General features: G+C 42.4%; 1 protein-coding gene across 2 annotated transcripts in view; it reads right to left on the bottom strand.

Annotated features, from left to right (window-relative positions):
• The window catches only part of NOX4 (NADPH oxidase 4), a 151,870-nt gene that overhangs the window by 122,112 nt on the left and 12,133 nt on the right, over positions 1-17,625 (bottom strand). For both annotated transcript variants that reach the window (XM_067568518.1, XM_067568527.1), the window contains exons 6-8: positions 15,281-15,308; positions 10,858-10,930; positions 7,198-7,278 (exon numbers count right to left, since the gene is read on the bottom strand). In XM_067568518.1, the coding sequence (XP_067424619.1) occupies positions 7,198-7,278; positions 10,858-10,930; positions 15,281-15,308 (182 nt within the window). The remainder of the gene's footprint in view (positions 1-7,197; positions 7,279-10,857; positions 10,931-15,280; positions 15,309-17,625) is intronic.

Raw genomic sequence — 17,625 nt, 5'->3', positions numbered from 1 at the left:
TTAGGAAAAACTTTTCAGTAGGAGGGTGATGAAGCACTGGAATGGGTTACCTAGGGAGGTGATGGAATCTCCATCCGTAGAGATTTTTAAGGCCCAGCTTGATAAAGCCCTGGCTTGGATGATTTAATTGGGGTTGGTCCTACTTTGAGCAGGGGGTTGGTATAACTCCCTATTCTGCTGAAGCCCTCCTTTGCCACCCAAAGAATTTGGGCTTGAATTATATCAAAATTATGGACTGGGATGATAGAAATATAAGGGCTAAATTAGGCCTTTTAAGAGGCACAGTTTTGCTGGGGAGAGGAGGAGGTTTATGGCCTGTGTAGCTGTGCCTGGGGGAAAATGTGTCCGTCTGTAGCAGTATACCTCTTGAGTGCTGGGTACAATGTGGTGAGGGATGCTCCTAGTTACACCTTTGAAACATGTAATCAATGCCCCACCCATACAGCAGCCATCCTGGCGCTGTTTGGTTCAAGAGGAATCATAGTGGTGGCAGCAATATTCCCAATGCAACCAGGCCCTCCTGACAGGATACATGCTGCCAACACGGTCCAATGGTCAGGGCACTAACCAGGGACTTGGGAGATCAGGATTCAGTTCCCTGCTTCACTACAGACTTCCTAAGTGACCTTAGCCAAGTCATTTTGATCCTACTGCTTCAGTTCCTCCATTTGTTGTATGGGGATAATGGCACTGTGCTACCTAACAGGGTGTTGTAAGGATAAATAAATTAAAGACTGTGAGGCACTCAGATACACTGGTGATTGGGGTGCGTAGAAGCATCTCAGATAAGACAGTAGCACTAGCTACGCACCCCACCAGAGCATTGGAAGCCAAAACTATGGCTTCCCCCTAGATACCATGGTAATGGGCTAGGTAGATGGGATAAGTTTTGTACATTCGGTCACCTCTACCACAGGGGATGCCCAAAGTGGGATAGTAATATTAAATACACACTTTTAATATTTGTCTAGTACAAACTGTCACACACAAGCCCTTTATGGTTGCACTTCACTTTGCCATGCATGAATTCAGCTACCAGTTGGCACAAGATAATCTAATAATTTAGAAGTCACGCACTATAAGTGTGTATCTAGACATTATTTCTAACTCATTAAACAAAAAGTTGCAAAACCAAAAAACAACACTGAGTTAACTAGAGCTGGGTTAACTAGGCTTTCAGTGTTTCAGAATTGGAAGATGAGCAAGAGAGAATTTTCTGATGGGTCACATGACAAACTTCTGGTTTTGAGATTTCTACAAGTTAACTGATAATTATGGGAGCGGACAATGAATTCATTGACTGAAACCTACTAGACATGGCTGACAACGTTCTGTACAACAGGCACCATTGCCAGGGTGGCATCTTTAGTGCTGTGCTATGAGTTCAGAAGCTCCTATGGTGAACTGCAATTCCACTACACTGATGGATTTCAGACTCTTCCATCTACTCCATGTTATCCTGTCATTAATAACAACAATAAAAATACTTAATTCTTATATAGCGCTGTTCATCCATAGATCTCAAAGCATTTTATAAAGAGCTCAGTACCATCACACCTATTTTACAGGTGGGGAAACTGAGACAGGTGAAGTGATTTGCTCAGGGTCTCCAATAGGACAATGGCAGAGCTGGGCACAGAACCCAGCTCTTCTGAGTCCCAGTTCAATGCTCCAGCTACTTGTCCACACTGCCTCTCTTGACAGCATGCTGTACTTAGCTGTGAAATTGACTCCAAAGGTTGGAAGACCCAACCTTAAAATTATCCTGGAAAAGACACTAGATGATATCCTCAGGGAAGAGTTGAACAGAAATGGGCTAGAATTTCCTAAGAAAAATGTAGTAACCATTTTCCCATTGTTAACTTCTATTATTTTGGGGGAGAATCTGCAGAAAGAACAGAGCCAGTGATATTATTCTACCTTCTCAATATTCGTATAGAAATTTTGGTTTTATCATCATTAATATTGGGCCAGAAGTCAATGCCTATTTACATCAACTGAGAATCTGGCCAATATCATTAATTATTATTATCATTATTATTAATGGTAGTGACTAAACAAACCCTCAGAAAGATAAGAGCTCCATTGATCTCAGCACTAGACAAACACATAAGAGAGCAACAGCTCTGAAGAGCTTAAAACTAAAGCTGGCTGAAATTTGTTTGTCACAAGATGCCCCTTTTTCCAGTTTGTAAAAAAATGTTGACATTATTTAATTGTTTTGTTTTTCTCAAAACATTTCATGCCTATATTTTTTTCAGTTCTTAACCATTCCTAAAATGGTTGCAGTACTCAAAATTGTATGTTTATCAAAAAGAGAGTTGTTCAGTAAATACAAATCTTATTTACCAAAAAACCCAGTGTTGGGTGAATGAAAATTAACTATTTTGATAACATCTGAAAAAAAAATTTGAACAAAAGAGACTGAAAAAGAATCAAACTTTATTTTTTTTAAAAATGGTTCATTTCAAATACTTCATGAAGACAACAAATTTAAAAATTTTCATGAAACTGCTTTTGGATATTTTCACTAGCTCTACTGACAATCCAAACACACAAAAAGCTGGAAGGAAAGGAATATTTCTGTAAACTGGGGAACTAAGGCACACACAGATTAACAGACTTCCCTAATTGGACCCAGGATGTCTGTAGCAGAGCTGGGAATCGAACCCAGATTTCCTGTGTCCCCTCAGGAAGAAGGCTACTCTTCCTATCATAGCTGACTCTTCAAGCTTCTCTATACAGAAACATAGTGCACAGCAAACTGGGATGTAAATCTACCGCACACTAGCCTGCCACACACTAACTGGCCGTGAGGACCCTCTTGAAGCCCACTAAAAGTTCTGTAGTGCACGTCAAAATGCACTACAGAGCGTCTATTGTCTGGCCACTTAGTGTGTGGCAGGTTGCTGTGCTGGAGAACTATACCCCAGCATACTACTCATCAAGTCTGTCTAGACAAATCCTCCCCTCCCCCTTTTAAAAGTGTAATTTGGTAATTTGTCAGGATTATAAAAACTTAATGTTGATAACAGTGTTTTTGTCTTCATGTAGGGTAACCCTTGACTTTCACTGAAAATGGAATCTTGAACAATCAAGTTATTATACATTCACAACCACATTATATAAATCCCTGTTCTTTGAACATTATTATTTTTTACACATAGTGTCCAATACACAAATATTATCTACTAAAAGCGAGACACCATCATGAATCCTTGTCCAAAGGCACTGATTCTTTGAAAAACTATAAAAGCTATTATCATAGCTACAGACACTGAGAAAGCTATGCGCTGTTTGATAATCCAGTAGCACCACATTAGTCACTTCTATCTATTCCCACCTCCGAACAATCTCTGATGAAGAAGAATATATTTGAAACACAGGAAAATAAAACTTACAAACATGTCCCAGATTTCAGATCACCAGGCAGAATTTAATAAAGCATTTGACATTAAGACATCATTCCAGCGAAGCACTTAAGCATGTGCTTAACTTAAATACATTAATTTAATTAATTACTTGATATTTAGTCCTACTGAAGCTGAGTTTGCTGCAATGATGTATAATTTATGTTTGGGTTTTTTTGAGGATTATCGTGGCATCCTCTCCCTGGTATCCCAGGGTGGGTTTTGCTCTGGTTCTTCTGGATCTGATCAAGGACAATGGGTGGGTAGAATCTTAAGAATTCTTCACCCTTTAGAAGATGTCTAAGTCCTTTAACAGCTATAACAACATCACAAGGGTCAGATCCTCAGCGGACGCAAACTGGCATAGCTACTTTGACCTCAGTGGATCTAGCCCAATCGATACCAGCAGAGGAGCTGGCTTTAAATATTTTAGTAATCCTTACGTTTTGTAGAGGAATGTCATGAAAGCATCTGTTTTGTGTTTCCTATTGATTTTTTGCTATTGTTGGCTTAATACCAAAGCCAATTTAAATTTGGAGCATCTCTACATTAAGTCACTGAAATGCTTTGCAGGTCTTATTGCAAAAAGTACCACAACAGCACGTGCATTAGTTATTAAAGCTAGTTTTCTTCTCCCCCCTGGGGTGAGGATGAAAGAAATAACAAATCATACATGACAGATGTTAGTCATGTCACTTAATGTGCTACTGGGAGGTGCTTGGATACGATAGTGACCCAGGCAGTATAACAACATACACAGAATAAAATAGAACAAAGAAATATCCCCAGGAGAGGATCTGGGAGGAAAGGGCATGGGATATCCTAAGAACATCCCCTTACAGAATCTTGCCCGAATCATTCCAGTGGTGGGAAGAGGCTTGTCTTCTGAAGAATGAACTGCCATTCCCATGCAAATCTCAGACACCAGAGACCCTCTGCCCACCCCCCCCTGCTCCTTGACAGCTCAGCTTCTTTGGAGTCATGCTGACAGTCTTTCCTCCAGCTGCCAGTGCCTGGGGGTGCAGCCTTTAAACAGAAGATCCCAGAATGAACATGACCACAAAAAAAAACCCTAATGCGGTCCCTAGCAATGGTACCCCCACACACCACTGCTGCCTGCTCCCTACTCCATTCTACAGACTCTACCCCATGGAACTTGGGCTGCTTACATAGCTACAGGCAGCACCTCATGAGAGTTGGGGACATCTTGAATAAAGACACCAGGGCAAGTTCCTAATCTTACGAAAAATGCAACAAGACATCAATGGAAGGAGGAGTGAGCACGACAAATTAATGGCAAAACTCCCACGGACTTCAATGGGAGCACCATTCATCCTTCCTTTTTAAGGTCTCATTCAAAAGCTACCCACACAGGTTTTTCTGCATGGAATTCAGATTTTCTACTGCAGAAAGTGGTAGGTCTCCATTGACTCCATTGGCATTTTTAGTCAGTGGCCTAGATGTTTCAGTCCTAATGTCTGCTCCACTATAATCTACCCTTTCAGGCTGGCTGCTGAGAGTGCTGTGCAAAAGGACATTAGTTATCTGTTCCATCTAGCCTCAGGACAGCCAGGAATTAAGAACTGGTATTGGTAACTTTATTCAAAAAACCTTGACAATCTCTTGTCATATCCTTAGACTGTAAACTCTTTGGGGGCAGGGATCATCTTTTTGTACAGCACCTAGCACAGTGGGGTTCTAGTCTATGACAAGGGCTCCTAATCATAATAAAAAAATTCTGTGAATTTAAAAAAAGAACATGCTTCTGTTTGAAATGTTTTAGCCTCTGTTGTTAGAAGGTATACCTTAAATTTACTATAACTGTCAGAGGGTAGAAAAAAGTTTTCCTTTAGTTTCTTAGTTTATGTGTGAGACAGCACCTTGTGCAGAGTCATTGTTCACCAATTCTCTTGTATAGCTAGGTAGGCTCCAATCCTGTAATAACAGGGTTCTGCACAGGGAAACACCAGCCTTTTATTTGGTGTGAGATGGGGACGTTGGTTTTTCATATCCCCCTGTTGGGTCTTTTTTGCGGCAACAATGAGGGTCTGGGGGAGAACCTTTTTTAAAAAAAAATTGAAAGTGTTATAGTAAAACCACAAAAATAGTTAGGAATCATGGTCCAGTGTAAGAATCTGATACTTTGAACTCATTGTTTTTTAGTTCATTAGATTTCAAGTTCACAGTGCTCTATTTAACAGCTTATTCAATCCAGTAAGATCCAACAGCTACTCATTTTTTACCTTCAAACACTACTTATTGCTCAGTATCATGAGAGACAAGATGGGGGAGGTAATACCTTTTATTGGACCAACTTCTGTTGGTGAAAGAGGCAAGCTTTCGAGCCATTCGGAGCGCTTCAGGTTTGGGAAAGGTAGTTTCTCACACCAATGCAACTCCTGTATTTAGCTGTGATTCTGAGTACCTTTCTTAGAGCTGAAGAGGAGCCTGTGTAGCTCAAAAGCTTGTCTCTTTCACCAATAGAAGTTGCTCCAATAACAGATATTACCTCACCTCCCGCATTTCTAATATCCTAGGACCAACACCACTACAACAATATTCCCAGATTCCACAGATGTTGGATGGAATAGGAATAAATATCCTCATTCAAGCATGGTTCTCTCCTCCCTGGGCCTGGTTCTCCCCTCACATCGGAAATAATTCCAGTGAAGTCAATGGACCAGATCTTTAGCTGGTGTCAATGGTGCAGCTGCTTTGATTAAAATGCAGCTGTGCCGGTTTACACCAGCTAAAGATCTGGTCCGAAGGAGTTGCATTCGTGTGAGAAACTCCACAGTCTTGCACTTTGTTGGGATCGGATGGGAACAGACCACATTCTTCCAGTGGAGATAAAACCACAGGAAGTATCACTACAGAAGGCCAGACTGACAACTTCCCTCATGGCCCCTGATTGGTCCACACACACTATCGAAGCCCAGGAGGATCTGCCTCTCTGCTCACTCTCAGGCCCTCAGCTCCGGCTTGGACCCTCAGCTTCCACCCTTGAACTCTGACTCGAAGCCCCGCTGACTCTGACACCAGCTTTGACCTCTGGCTTCAGTATTGGGATGCTGACTCCAGCTTTTGGTTCTGGTACCCCGACTCTGACTCCAACTGTGACTTTGACCCCGAGCTTCGGTGCTTGAACTCTGAGTCTGGCTACAGATCCTGGCTTTGCTCTTTGAATGCTGGCTCCATCTCTGCCTCCTCTCTTCGGTACTTGGACCCTGGCCCCGGTCCCAAACTCCAGCTATCACTCAGATTCCAATCCCAGTTCTGACCCCTGACTTAGGGCCCTGGACTCTGGCACTGGCCCTGACCACTAGGACTGACTGCCCAAGCCCTGCTTCTGACACTTGTGTGGCCATTTACACCCATGGAATGGTTGTTTAAAATGGTTGGGAGGAGAAAACTAACTGTTGTGGTTATAGCAATGGGGATGTGGAGAAAAGAGAGACAAAGGGAAGAGAGTGACTTCACTTCACCCTTCTGCCAGCAGCCAGTCAGGGTGGCTCTGGGGGCCGAGCTAAACAACCTTTATTTTAGTTACCATTGGAACTTGGTGGAATGAGCAAGGAGCGGCATTTGGCTCAGGTTTTGACCATGCTGTGTTCTAATCTGCTGCACCAAATGATGCTCCAACCACAACACAAGCTTTACCTGAGCAATTGCCACTGTGAAATACTGACCAGCACAAGGTCAAGTCAGGAAGGTGCCACTTCGTTCCCTGCCTCAATGCCCTCCTCATTGTGCTTAAGGAACGGGGGTAGTTTATTTTGTTACATACCTGGAAACATGCACCATCAGCAGCACGTAGAAGATAAAGAAAAGGTTGTGTGTGTACCAGAAGATATCGTAGTTCGAAAGCCTGCAAAGAATAAACTGTAGTTTAATGCCATTCTCAGATATTACTCTTGATCATTGCTAGTTACAAGCACTTCTGTGTATTTAGGTGAAAATTATAGACAATATAGAAAAGTCATAATCCAATTCCTTTGTGGTCCATATACATAAAAAATATATTCACATATTTGCACACATTGAGTTGCTGGAAAAAAGGACAGGGAACTGGATAGGCATGGAAAGGAGGGAAGAAGAGCAGGGAGTAGGAGCACATGCAGGGAACTAAGATATGAAGATTAGCCTGTTTTCCCAGGTCTCCACACAGCCTTTTTCCCCAACCCTGCCACCAGAATGGCTTCCAGGCCCCAAAACTCAGCCTACACCCACATCTCTGCCACCTACACTGGCTCCCGCAGACCACACCTGATGCTCTTGTAGACATTTATATTTTAAAATATTTAAAGTACCTACTAAGCATTTTAAATACAAATCGGTGGAATGGAAAAGCAGGTAACAGGAATGTGGAAGGGAGGTAGTGAGAGAGTCAAGGGAAAAGGATCAAAGGAAGTGCAAGTAGCCATGGTGCAGGTGCAGGTGCAGGGAACTGAGGTAAGGAACAACGGGGGGAAAGAAGGGAGATACTTCAGGAGTTAGAGTGGACATACAGAAAGGGTATTCTGGAATTCAGGAAGTGTAGAGGTAAATTGTGGGGAACAAGCTATGCCACCCAAGTGCAGAGAGTGTGCAGAAGAAGAGGTGAAGGGGAAGGAGGACTTCTTCTATTGATTATTTTAAAAACTAGGGAAAGTCCCCACCTAAAAATTCTGCAAACTGGCACTTACATTTGTTCTTTCCTCCATGAATACAATTATCACAAAAAAACCTAGGGACTCACTAGTTAAGGCAATACTCACCCATAAGCTACCTATCTTCACAAATACACAACACAGCATATTCCAACCCAACACAGCAGGACAACACATTCTCTTCCAATTCAAACCTATCCCCACCCACAATACAAATCAAAAATTAAATCAAACATAACCATAACTCTGACTATACAATTTAAGAAGCTACTATTAAGACATTGTGAATATATTACTATGCCCCTCTCTGAAATTTTTACCTAAGTGGCTTATAACTGGCACAGTGCCTAAAAATAGATGTTATTTCTTTTTACTAAATCAGAACTTTTCTTCTTTCTATTTAAAACACTTCTGACCATTTCTTATCTACTCTCTGTGGTTCAAAATAGTCATTTATCAAAATCTAATTTCTAAGAAACCAGAGTACTTCAAAATCTGAGTTCAAATTGTGTGTTTAATTCATATTTTGGGAAATTGGCTTTGGTATGTGGTGGGTGCAGATTTGCACTGGCAGAGAAAGTGCATGTGGTGGTTAATAGGACAGTAATGTGAATGGCTATTGTTATATGTGATTGAGAAGATAGGTTGTGTGTGGATAGTTTGGATCTTAATGTTTCCCTAAATAAGTGGCTTCCTAGATTTTTAGTGATTGAGTTCTTAGGAAAGCCCCTGGAACAACGTTAACTTGTAATTGGATCACACTTCAGCATTGTTCTGTATATTTTATAGTAATTCAGCCTCCCCTATGACAAATGGCTCTAGAATGAAAAATGGAGAGTTGCTAGACAAGCTGGTGTTGAGCTATGGCATGGCAAAAAAAAAATTTTTTTTAATTAAGACTTTTCAAAAAGTGTATTCACCTGGTTTTGTTCTAGAAATTGCTTATCCATTTCACCTCAAATTTGTGTCAACCCTTAACTTATTGCAAATATAGGGATAGCAGGAAAGAAAGTATAAAGAGTTTTCAGGAGAAGATATGAAGGAGCAGGTTGGGTTTCAGGACGGGACACGGGCTGTGACATGATAGGTGGTTACAGAGCTATGGAATGCTTGAAGAGAAGAAGCTTGATCCTTATACTGAAGAGGAAGAGATGCCATTGTAATGAATCTAGAAGAAGAGGTGTTGTCAGAGCACTGGGAGAGGAAGATGATATTGGGCTGAGTTTTTTATGGGAGTGGAGTTTTAGGGAAGGGAAACTGCAAAGGAGGAGGTTGCAGTAGTCAAAATGGGAGATAACTAATACACAGCCTTGGAAACAAGGAAACCTTTGTTGCATGGTTCAGGAAATTACTAGGATAAAAAAATTTAAAACTTCATTATTTCCGAGAATGTTTGCATTGTGTGTATATATATATATATATATATTTTTTTTTTTTTTAAACAAATGCTGCTGTTATTTTCTAATTTATGTTGGTCTTGGAAAAAACAGACTTTTGCTTTTGGGAAAAGCCCAGCAGATCTGTATCCGTATGAAATGATCATTTAGTGTGTTTCCACCTTTTATTAAATGGATTTGGCTTTGGAGGCAGACGCCGTTGGTAAAGCTCACAGCCTGCCCAATTATCTTGAGATCTTATCTTGAGTCTAGCAGCACTGCAGTCTAATCCGGCTCAAATTCAGTGCTTCTCTAGCTCCATCTGGGCTGCCAACTCCTCACGAGGGTCCTAATTCAGGAAAGCATCCATGTTCAGGAAGGATTCTTAAGAACATATTCAATTGCTTTCCTCAATCAGGCCTAATAATAATAATAAACCTAACTAAGATATGCTGTTTCAGCAAGGTAATTTATGCCTAAATGACATAATTAGGACTAATCCCTTATGCTTTAAATTAGGCACATCCATAAGTACTTTGCTGAATCAGGATCTAAAGCCCCAATCTTGCAAGCACTCGATTCTCGATCCTGCAAAAGCATTAATCTATTCATGTGAGTAGTCGAGAGGCACTGCTATGTGAGCAAGTTACATCATGTGTGCAGGATCACAGCCCAGGCTATGAAGGTTACCAAACTCAGTCCTGCAGGTTGTTGAGCTCTCTGACACTTAAGTGCTTCCCTGCAGCAGGCACTCTACGGGATCACTGCTGGTGTTCACAAGGACTCTGCGCTGAAAAGGGGATGCAGTTCCCGGCTCGTTTTCTCTCTAGACTATCAACTCCGTTAATAATGTTACCTGAGGCTGTGACCAAGAACTATTGCGTTCAATTACAGAAATATGTACCCAGAATTCTTACTATCCCCTTAAAAAGACAGTCAACTAAAATGGCACATTTCTGTCTGAAATGTTTTACAAGTAACATCTAAGAAAGGCTGAAGAAAAACTACATTAACCTCTGCTTTTTCCAGCAGCTTATTCGCTTTGTGCATTTGACAGTACTTTGTGTACAGTTAGTTTCCATTCTACAGTCAGTTTCCTGTGTTGTTTGTGTGGATCTTTCACACTATGACAAGGAGGGTAAAGCTGACTAGATTTCAAGCTGACCATGTCCCTTGAATAAATCTATGCTCTGAAAACATCATCAGTTTGCATATTTATTGTACAAATATTGATTCCAAAATTTAGTGCGCTAATTCACTTACTCATTAGAGCAACAAATGGAACAAAACTTGATATTTCCCTTCCATTTATTTGAAAACCTGCTACATATCACTGCAGTTGCCCTGCATTTCCTCTAATCTGTGTGAGAATACGATTCCTCAGACTGTGATGTTCAACATAATAATCATATTAAGTCTTACCTGATAGCATATGTAGAAGCTGTACACATTAGAAATAAAACTAACACCATCAGGACCCCAGTCAGTCCTGGAACTGCAATATAAACACACACAGATTTAAAATTGTATTAGGAAAAAGTATACTTATCTGTTATGACCATTTAAAGCACTAGTTTGTTTTAGGAGCACAAATCATTCATTGATCTAGATGATTTATTTGATTTGTGTGACTTATTTATTTCTAAGAGCCAATTTTCCAAATGACCACAGTTTCAGAGAATTTTGTGCAAAATAGATTTTCACTGTTATTCTCCACCTCGAGCATATTTCTATGCTTTCTTCCTTGCATTAGTCCATGTATATATTGATGCATCTAAAATTCACAATTTACTGTTAGCTTCTCCTCTTGTACCCCCTTTGCACCATGAACCAGCTGGATCTCAGCAGGTAGCTTTCTAACAGCACAGGCTTTCTGTTTGCTGTAAAGGCTGATTTTACAATAGCTTTGAAATCTCTTTCAGAGCTAGCTAATTGCAGAACATTTCATTTTTAATTTCGAAAGTTACAATTTTTTTAAAACGTACAGCTCTCCAAAACACCACAATTAAAAAATTGGTCAGAGAAAGAGAATTTCAAGCAAATCAACTGCAATGCCAGCTGTTGCTAAGATCATTTACAGACCCATTTTACCCTGAAATGGGAAAAATGCTGCAATTAGTCTTCGTGACATAGTATAATGTTTGAAGTTGTTGACTGTATAACAAAACCTGCGAGGATGAGCTGCAGTTAGCATTCCAGATTGAGAGGACAAAATCTTTAAATTACCTGAGTTAATGCTGGCATCTGATTTTCAAAGTGGAGGGCCTAAGAATTATATATAATGAGCAAACACTTAAAGGCCATGAAGTGTTGCATCTGAGTATTTTACCTCTTGAAAAAAGAAAGCCATTCAGAGTTTTAACATGTAAGGACCCAGGCCTGCAAAGCCACATGCTTAATATTACATGTGATTAATATTAGTTAATATTACATGTGATTAATATTAGGGATCAATGGGATCACTCACAGCATGTAAAGTTAAGCAAGTGCCTAAGTCTTTGCAGAATTACGGTCTAAGAGCTTGATCCTGCCCCAACTGAAGTCAATGGCAAAGCTTTCATTAGTTATAATGGGGCAGGATCCAGTCCTCTGTACTTACAAGTGGAGGCCAAAATGTTCAGAAATAACAAGTGGTTTTAAGTGTCTCAATTTTGGGGGGTCATAGTAGAGACTTGATTTTTTAGAAAATGCTGAGCACCCGTCTGTAGAAAACCAAACTATTTTAATATGTCTAAAGTTGGAGACCCAAAACTTTAGGCACCCACAATCAATGGGAGTTTTGCCCTGGACTTCAGTGGATCCAGGATTTCACCCTGATTCTTAGAAAAAACAAGGAGAGTTACAATAAAGTTTGTCTCCTTTCTCTTCATTTTTCTTTTTAAATCAAAATTTTCAATCTGTGCATGATTGAAAAGTTATTCCCTTCCCCCTGCCTCTCATTACCCCTCCAATTCATTCAGAACACAGCTGCTAAAATCAACCTCCTAAACCTTCACTCCAACCATGTCAGCACATTCTTCAAATTCACCAACACTTGTTCTTCTCTTCTGCATCAAATTCAAGTTTCTTGTTCTTACCTACAAACCCCTCTCTACTCTGTTCCCTCCCTACTTATCTGCTTTTATTTCTTTTCCCTTTACACCCCACACCATTCCTTACACTCCACCAGCGATGACAACCTTCAACATCCATCTGTCTCTCCCACAAGCATCTTCACACTTCCTAATAAAGCATCTTCACACTTCCTAGTACGCTGCCCCTTCAGCATGAAGTGTGCTCACTGGATTAGTCTGTAAAGTCATCATCCTTCAAGGAGAGCAAAAACTGGCTTCAAGACTGAGGTTGGTAAGTGTAAGGAGGGGATGGTCTGATGAGACTGCCTACAATGGCACGTAGCCAATCTGCAACTGCTAGTAGCAAATATCCCCAATGGCCGGTGGAGGTGGGGAGGGCTCTGAGTTACCACAGGAGAATTCTCTCCCACACCCATCTTGATGAAATGCTCAGGGTCCAGCTGACTGCCATATATGGGGTCGGGAAGAAATTCCACTCTACTCCCCCCAGGGTCAGACTGGCAGAGATCTGGGGAGTTTTTGCTTTTCTCTGCTGCATGGGGCACATGTCACTTGCAGATTTAAATTAGCGTAAATGATGGATTCTCTGTAACTTGAAGTCTTTAAATCATGATGTGAGGACATCAGTAACTCAGCCAGAGGTTAGGGGTCTAGTACAGGGGTGGGTGGGCAAGGTCCTGTGGTCCACAATGCGCAGGAGTCACTAATGCATCTAGTCACTAGATCAGTGTTTCTCAACCTGGGGGTTTAGAGGGGTCACAAGTGCAGAGCTGGTATTGGGGGTGGCAAGAAAGGCAATTGCCTGGAGCCACAGGGGCGCCATGAAACTAAGCATGCCTCAGCCCCATGGGGGTGGGACTCAGGCTTCAGGGGTACAGTAGTTTGGAAAGGTTAAGAACCACTGCACTAGATGATCATGCTGGTCCCTTCTGGCCATAAAGTCTATGAGTCAGTGCCAATTAGCCACCAGATTTACACTGCCATTCAGATCATCACGGCTTTACTATGGAAGTTGCACCACTGACACCTGGTCTGGATTTGGCTCAGAACTTTTGAAAACTGTTTTCTACAGACTGTTAATTACAGCAAGTGCACTGGGAACAAGAGACATGGGAGCCCGTCCTGCAGTCCTTTCAGATGGAACTTTCTTTTGGTTTGATTCTATGCTGTCTCACATCAAACCCTACCAAATTAATATTGTAGTATTCTGTCTTCACTCTGCACAGAGGTGGCTGCACAAGGCGAAAGGCAGTGGAGAATTAGACCGTTAGGTGCCAATGGGCATTGTGTCTTATTGAGGAATGCCTGCATCATCAGAGCCAAGGAATCCATTCCATAATGCAAGCACATTGTTCTCTGTCATGTGCATGCAGATAAAACCTCTTTGCTCATTTATTTTTAGGATTATAATTGCTTGTTCCTATGTCGCAGTTGAATCATTCTAAAGTTGAACTGATCCTTACATAAACCAGCTGAGAGAACCAGTCTGCTTTTTGGTTATATTTCTTTTTCTAACATTGGATAATCCAGAAATTTAGTTTTAATATTATGCAGAATCACTGTCTGAAACTAACCATTTTCCACTGAATCGTACAGAACAACAGCTTTGAAGATATTGCTCATACCATTCCAAGGATTTCTATAACTCCTACTTCCTGACTACTGGGTAAGCAAACCCAGGTTCATCTCTCCATGTGCTTGGCGTAACAAATGTCAGATTTGCATAACATAAATGCAGAAACTAAATATTTTGTCTGGAGCATGATGATGAGAAACAGCAAACAATTCCATTTATTTTATTTTATTTGGGCTGCAGATAATAGAGCAACACATTTTCAAGCCATTATATTTAATGCCTGTTTTCTAAATATTCTGGTCAAGGTTACTGAACCAGTAACATACATCCTCAACTAGATCACAGTTTTCTTTTTAAAATAGTGAGATTCTCCTTGCAGCCATCTGGAGTTGGGGGTGGCGAGTTATTATCCACGAATATTCTGTGAGGCAGAAGCTTTCCCTTCATTTACGGTTAATATCTCCTCTAAGGGACTGAACACCCTCAACTCACACTGAAGATGGGCAGAGAAGTTGAGGCTGCTCAGTACCTTGAAGTCACTAAGCCTTGCAGGACTGGGCTATCCATAAAGGACAGGAAAGCAGATGAAGTGGGTCACTTGCCCAAAAAAGCCCCTTAATTCTGGCTCAGGCTACAACTAGCCCTTCAGTTCGCCTCCCTCAGAGACTCACCCCTCTTCTAAATATTAGGAGAGATTTACTGAGCGACCTGTATTAACGTGGAGCAACAAACTGAACCCTACCATCCCCAATTACTCCGTCTGCCTCGACATCCAGCTACAGCAGTTGGTAAGTCTCCATCAAAGTTACTCCATGGGATGAGGCTCTAGAGGGACCACCCTTTGCTTTATTTTCTCTCTTCTCCGAAAACTAAAGGCCTCATCCTTCTCTCACTGAAGTCAATGGACGTTTGGTTTTTGACTGGAATAGGAGCAGGATAGGTCCCTAAGATCACCTGTATGTTACTACGTGGATACAGTGAAAGAACTTAAAGATCACTCAGGAACACTGTGATCCCAGCTCCATGCCTAGAGACATGGAGGTAAATCCCACTGACTTCCATGGGAACTGCGGGCAAAAATGAGACCATTGTCTGTGACTGTTCTGGCTGACAATATATTTCTGGTTTTACTGCAACATGAAACCTAAACCAATTAATCTGCTTATCTGTTCCATAGAGAACATCACCAACTTACCAGTAGTGAAAAGGAGTTTCCTGGGGTCCTGAAAAACAGAGGCAAAACAAACAGTTGATATTTATCATTTTATATCCCTTAATCTAATTATAAGAAACTGCTCATAAATTCCACATGCCTCAATACGCCAGTCGACCTCTAAGCCTGCCTGTAAAAATGGCCTGTATAACTGGTAATAGATAACAATGCCAACTAACCTCTGTCAATGTAAACTGAACCTTTTGCCAGCCGTGCAAAAACCAACTGCACACTGAATAAGAAAGCAGAGTAATGGGATAATCAGATGTTTCTCTACTTTCATAGATAATCATTTTAAAAAACTACTTTCTCTAGCTTCCGAATGGTTTTAGGGAATTTAAAGATTGTAAAGCTGAATATAAAGACAAGGGGCAGCTATTGTTGCTCCCCAGTGAAGTCAACTGGAATTTTGTCATGGACTTCAATGGCAGCAGGACTGAGCTTACTGTGTCTGCCTCAAGGAGTTCACAATATCAGGCCAAATGCTTCTCTCCAGTTCCCTGAAGGCAGAGAGTGGGGAAGAGCAGCAGATCTGAGGGGAGGGAAAAAGGGCGGAGAGCCAACACTGCAGGATGCTTCCATAATCTCCTTGATCCTACGGAAGCCCTCTCTGCCCTATCTTCACCAGAAAAAAAAATGGTGTGTTCTTAATTCGAGTTCTCTAACTCAGTGTTTCTCAACCTTTTAAGAAGCAAGTACCCCCATAACTTCCGAAAATTTTAATAAGTACCCCCAACACTCAATTTTCCAAGGGATTTTATATTTACAGACTAATGTGAACTATATGTTGGAAGAAGGGCGGAGTATATAAGGCCGTGATATGACAGATGTCAGATCTAGTGTGGGTAGGGTTACCACCTTTACACCTGGGGTGCACAATTCAAGTACGTACCTGGGCTAGAGGTAATGTTGGCCAAAGCTAGGAGGCTTTGAGCGGCATGCCAATGCTGGGGAATATAAAGCACCATGCCAAATTTTTTGCCATAGATTTGAGAGGAGGAAGGGGTGAGAGAGAGAGAAGGAAGGAGGGCGAGAAAGAGAGAGACAGGAAAAGAGGCAACTGGTAAAATCTGGGGCTGTCATACAGCAGTGAAATTGACAAGTTTTCTGGGCACTGGGCTTTGAGCCAGGGAGGGGGGCTGCCCCCTGGGCAAGTTGCAGGTGGCTGCTGCCTGGCTGCCAGCCCAGGAGGTGGGAAACTGCCACCCAATCCGAGCTGGGGCAGAGGAGACTTCTGCGCCAGCTGGGACCCAGGGATGTGGGCAGGCGGCTGCTGCCCATCTTCAAGCCGGGGTGCTGGAGGATGTCCCTCGGTTTGGAGCTGGGGTGTGGGTGGCTGCCGCCCAGCTCACAAGATGCAGGAGGCTGCCACCGGGCTCCCACTTGGGAGCTGGGACCCGGCAGGAAGCAGGGGGCTGCTGCCCGCCTACCCCAGAAGCTAGCGGCTGCCGCCTGCCTCCTGGCTGGGAGTTGTAACCAGGAGGGAAGTGGGGGGCTGCCGCCCACCTACCAGCTCAGAGCTGGGACCTGGCAGGAAGCAGGTGGCTGCCACCCACCTCTCCCAAAAGCTGGCGGCTGCTGCCTACCTCCCAACCGGGACCGGCCGTGAAGCGGGCAGCTGCAGCCCTGCTTCCCAGGACTGCGCAAGCTGCCGCCCGCCTGCCAGCTGGGACCTGTGACTGGGCGGGAAGCCGGCAGCTGCCGCACGCCCCCCCCAGAAGCCGGCAGCTGCCGCACGCCTCCCCTTCACGCTGTTTTTCCTGGGGTACCCCCTGCCTGTGTCTCACGTACCCCTAGGGGTACACGTACTATGATCTAACTGGAGATAAAATCCTAGTGGAGGCAAAGCAGTTAGTCGTTTTTGCATGAGTTAGTAGGTTGAGTTAAAGACTAGACTCCTCCATAGGCTTTAACTCAACCTGCTAACTCATGTGAAAACTACCAACTACCTTGCCTCTACTAGGATTTTGCCTCAGGTTAGTTAACTCAAGTTAAGAACATACCTTTTTTTGTAGTGAAGATTAGGTCCATGAGGATCATGGATAAGAGGGAGGCATTATGGGAACAAGCAAGTATGTAGCAAAGGAGACAATCATTCTGGAATCATTCCTCCACTCAACTTCAGAAGGATTCTGTGAGCGTAATTTAATGCTGACCTCAAACACTAAATTATTCCTACTCCACCACCACTTTGGGAGTAGCCTACCACCCAAAGAAGGGTTTAGGGAGCAATGCACAGTGGGGAAGCCTGTGGGTGCATGACTCCCATAGGCAGAGGAAAGGCAGAACGAGCCTTTAAGACTTCCTAAGGCCAGAGTGTTTCCCAC

The sequence above is a fragment of the Emydura macquarii genome, unplaced genomic scaffold (genome assembly GCF_026122565.2).
Source record: "Emydura macquarii macquarii isolate MOO-44397 ecotype Brisbane River unplaced genomic scaffold, CSIRO-AGI_Emac_v2 contig_318, whole genome shotgun sequence".
Lineage (NCBI taxonomy): Eukaryota > Metazoa > Chordata > Testudines > Chelidae > Emydura > Emydura macquarii.
Note: the sequence above shows the minus strand (reverse complement) of the source record. Positions and strands in the feature narration are given on the sequence as shown.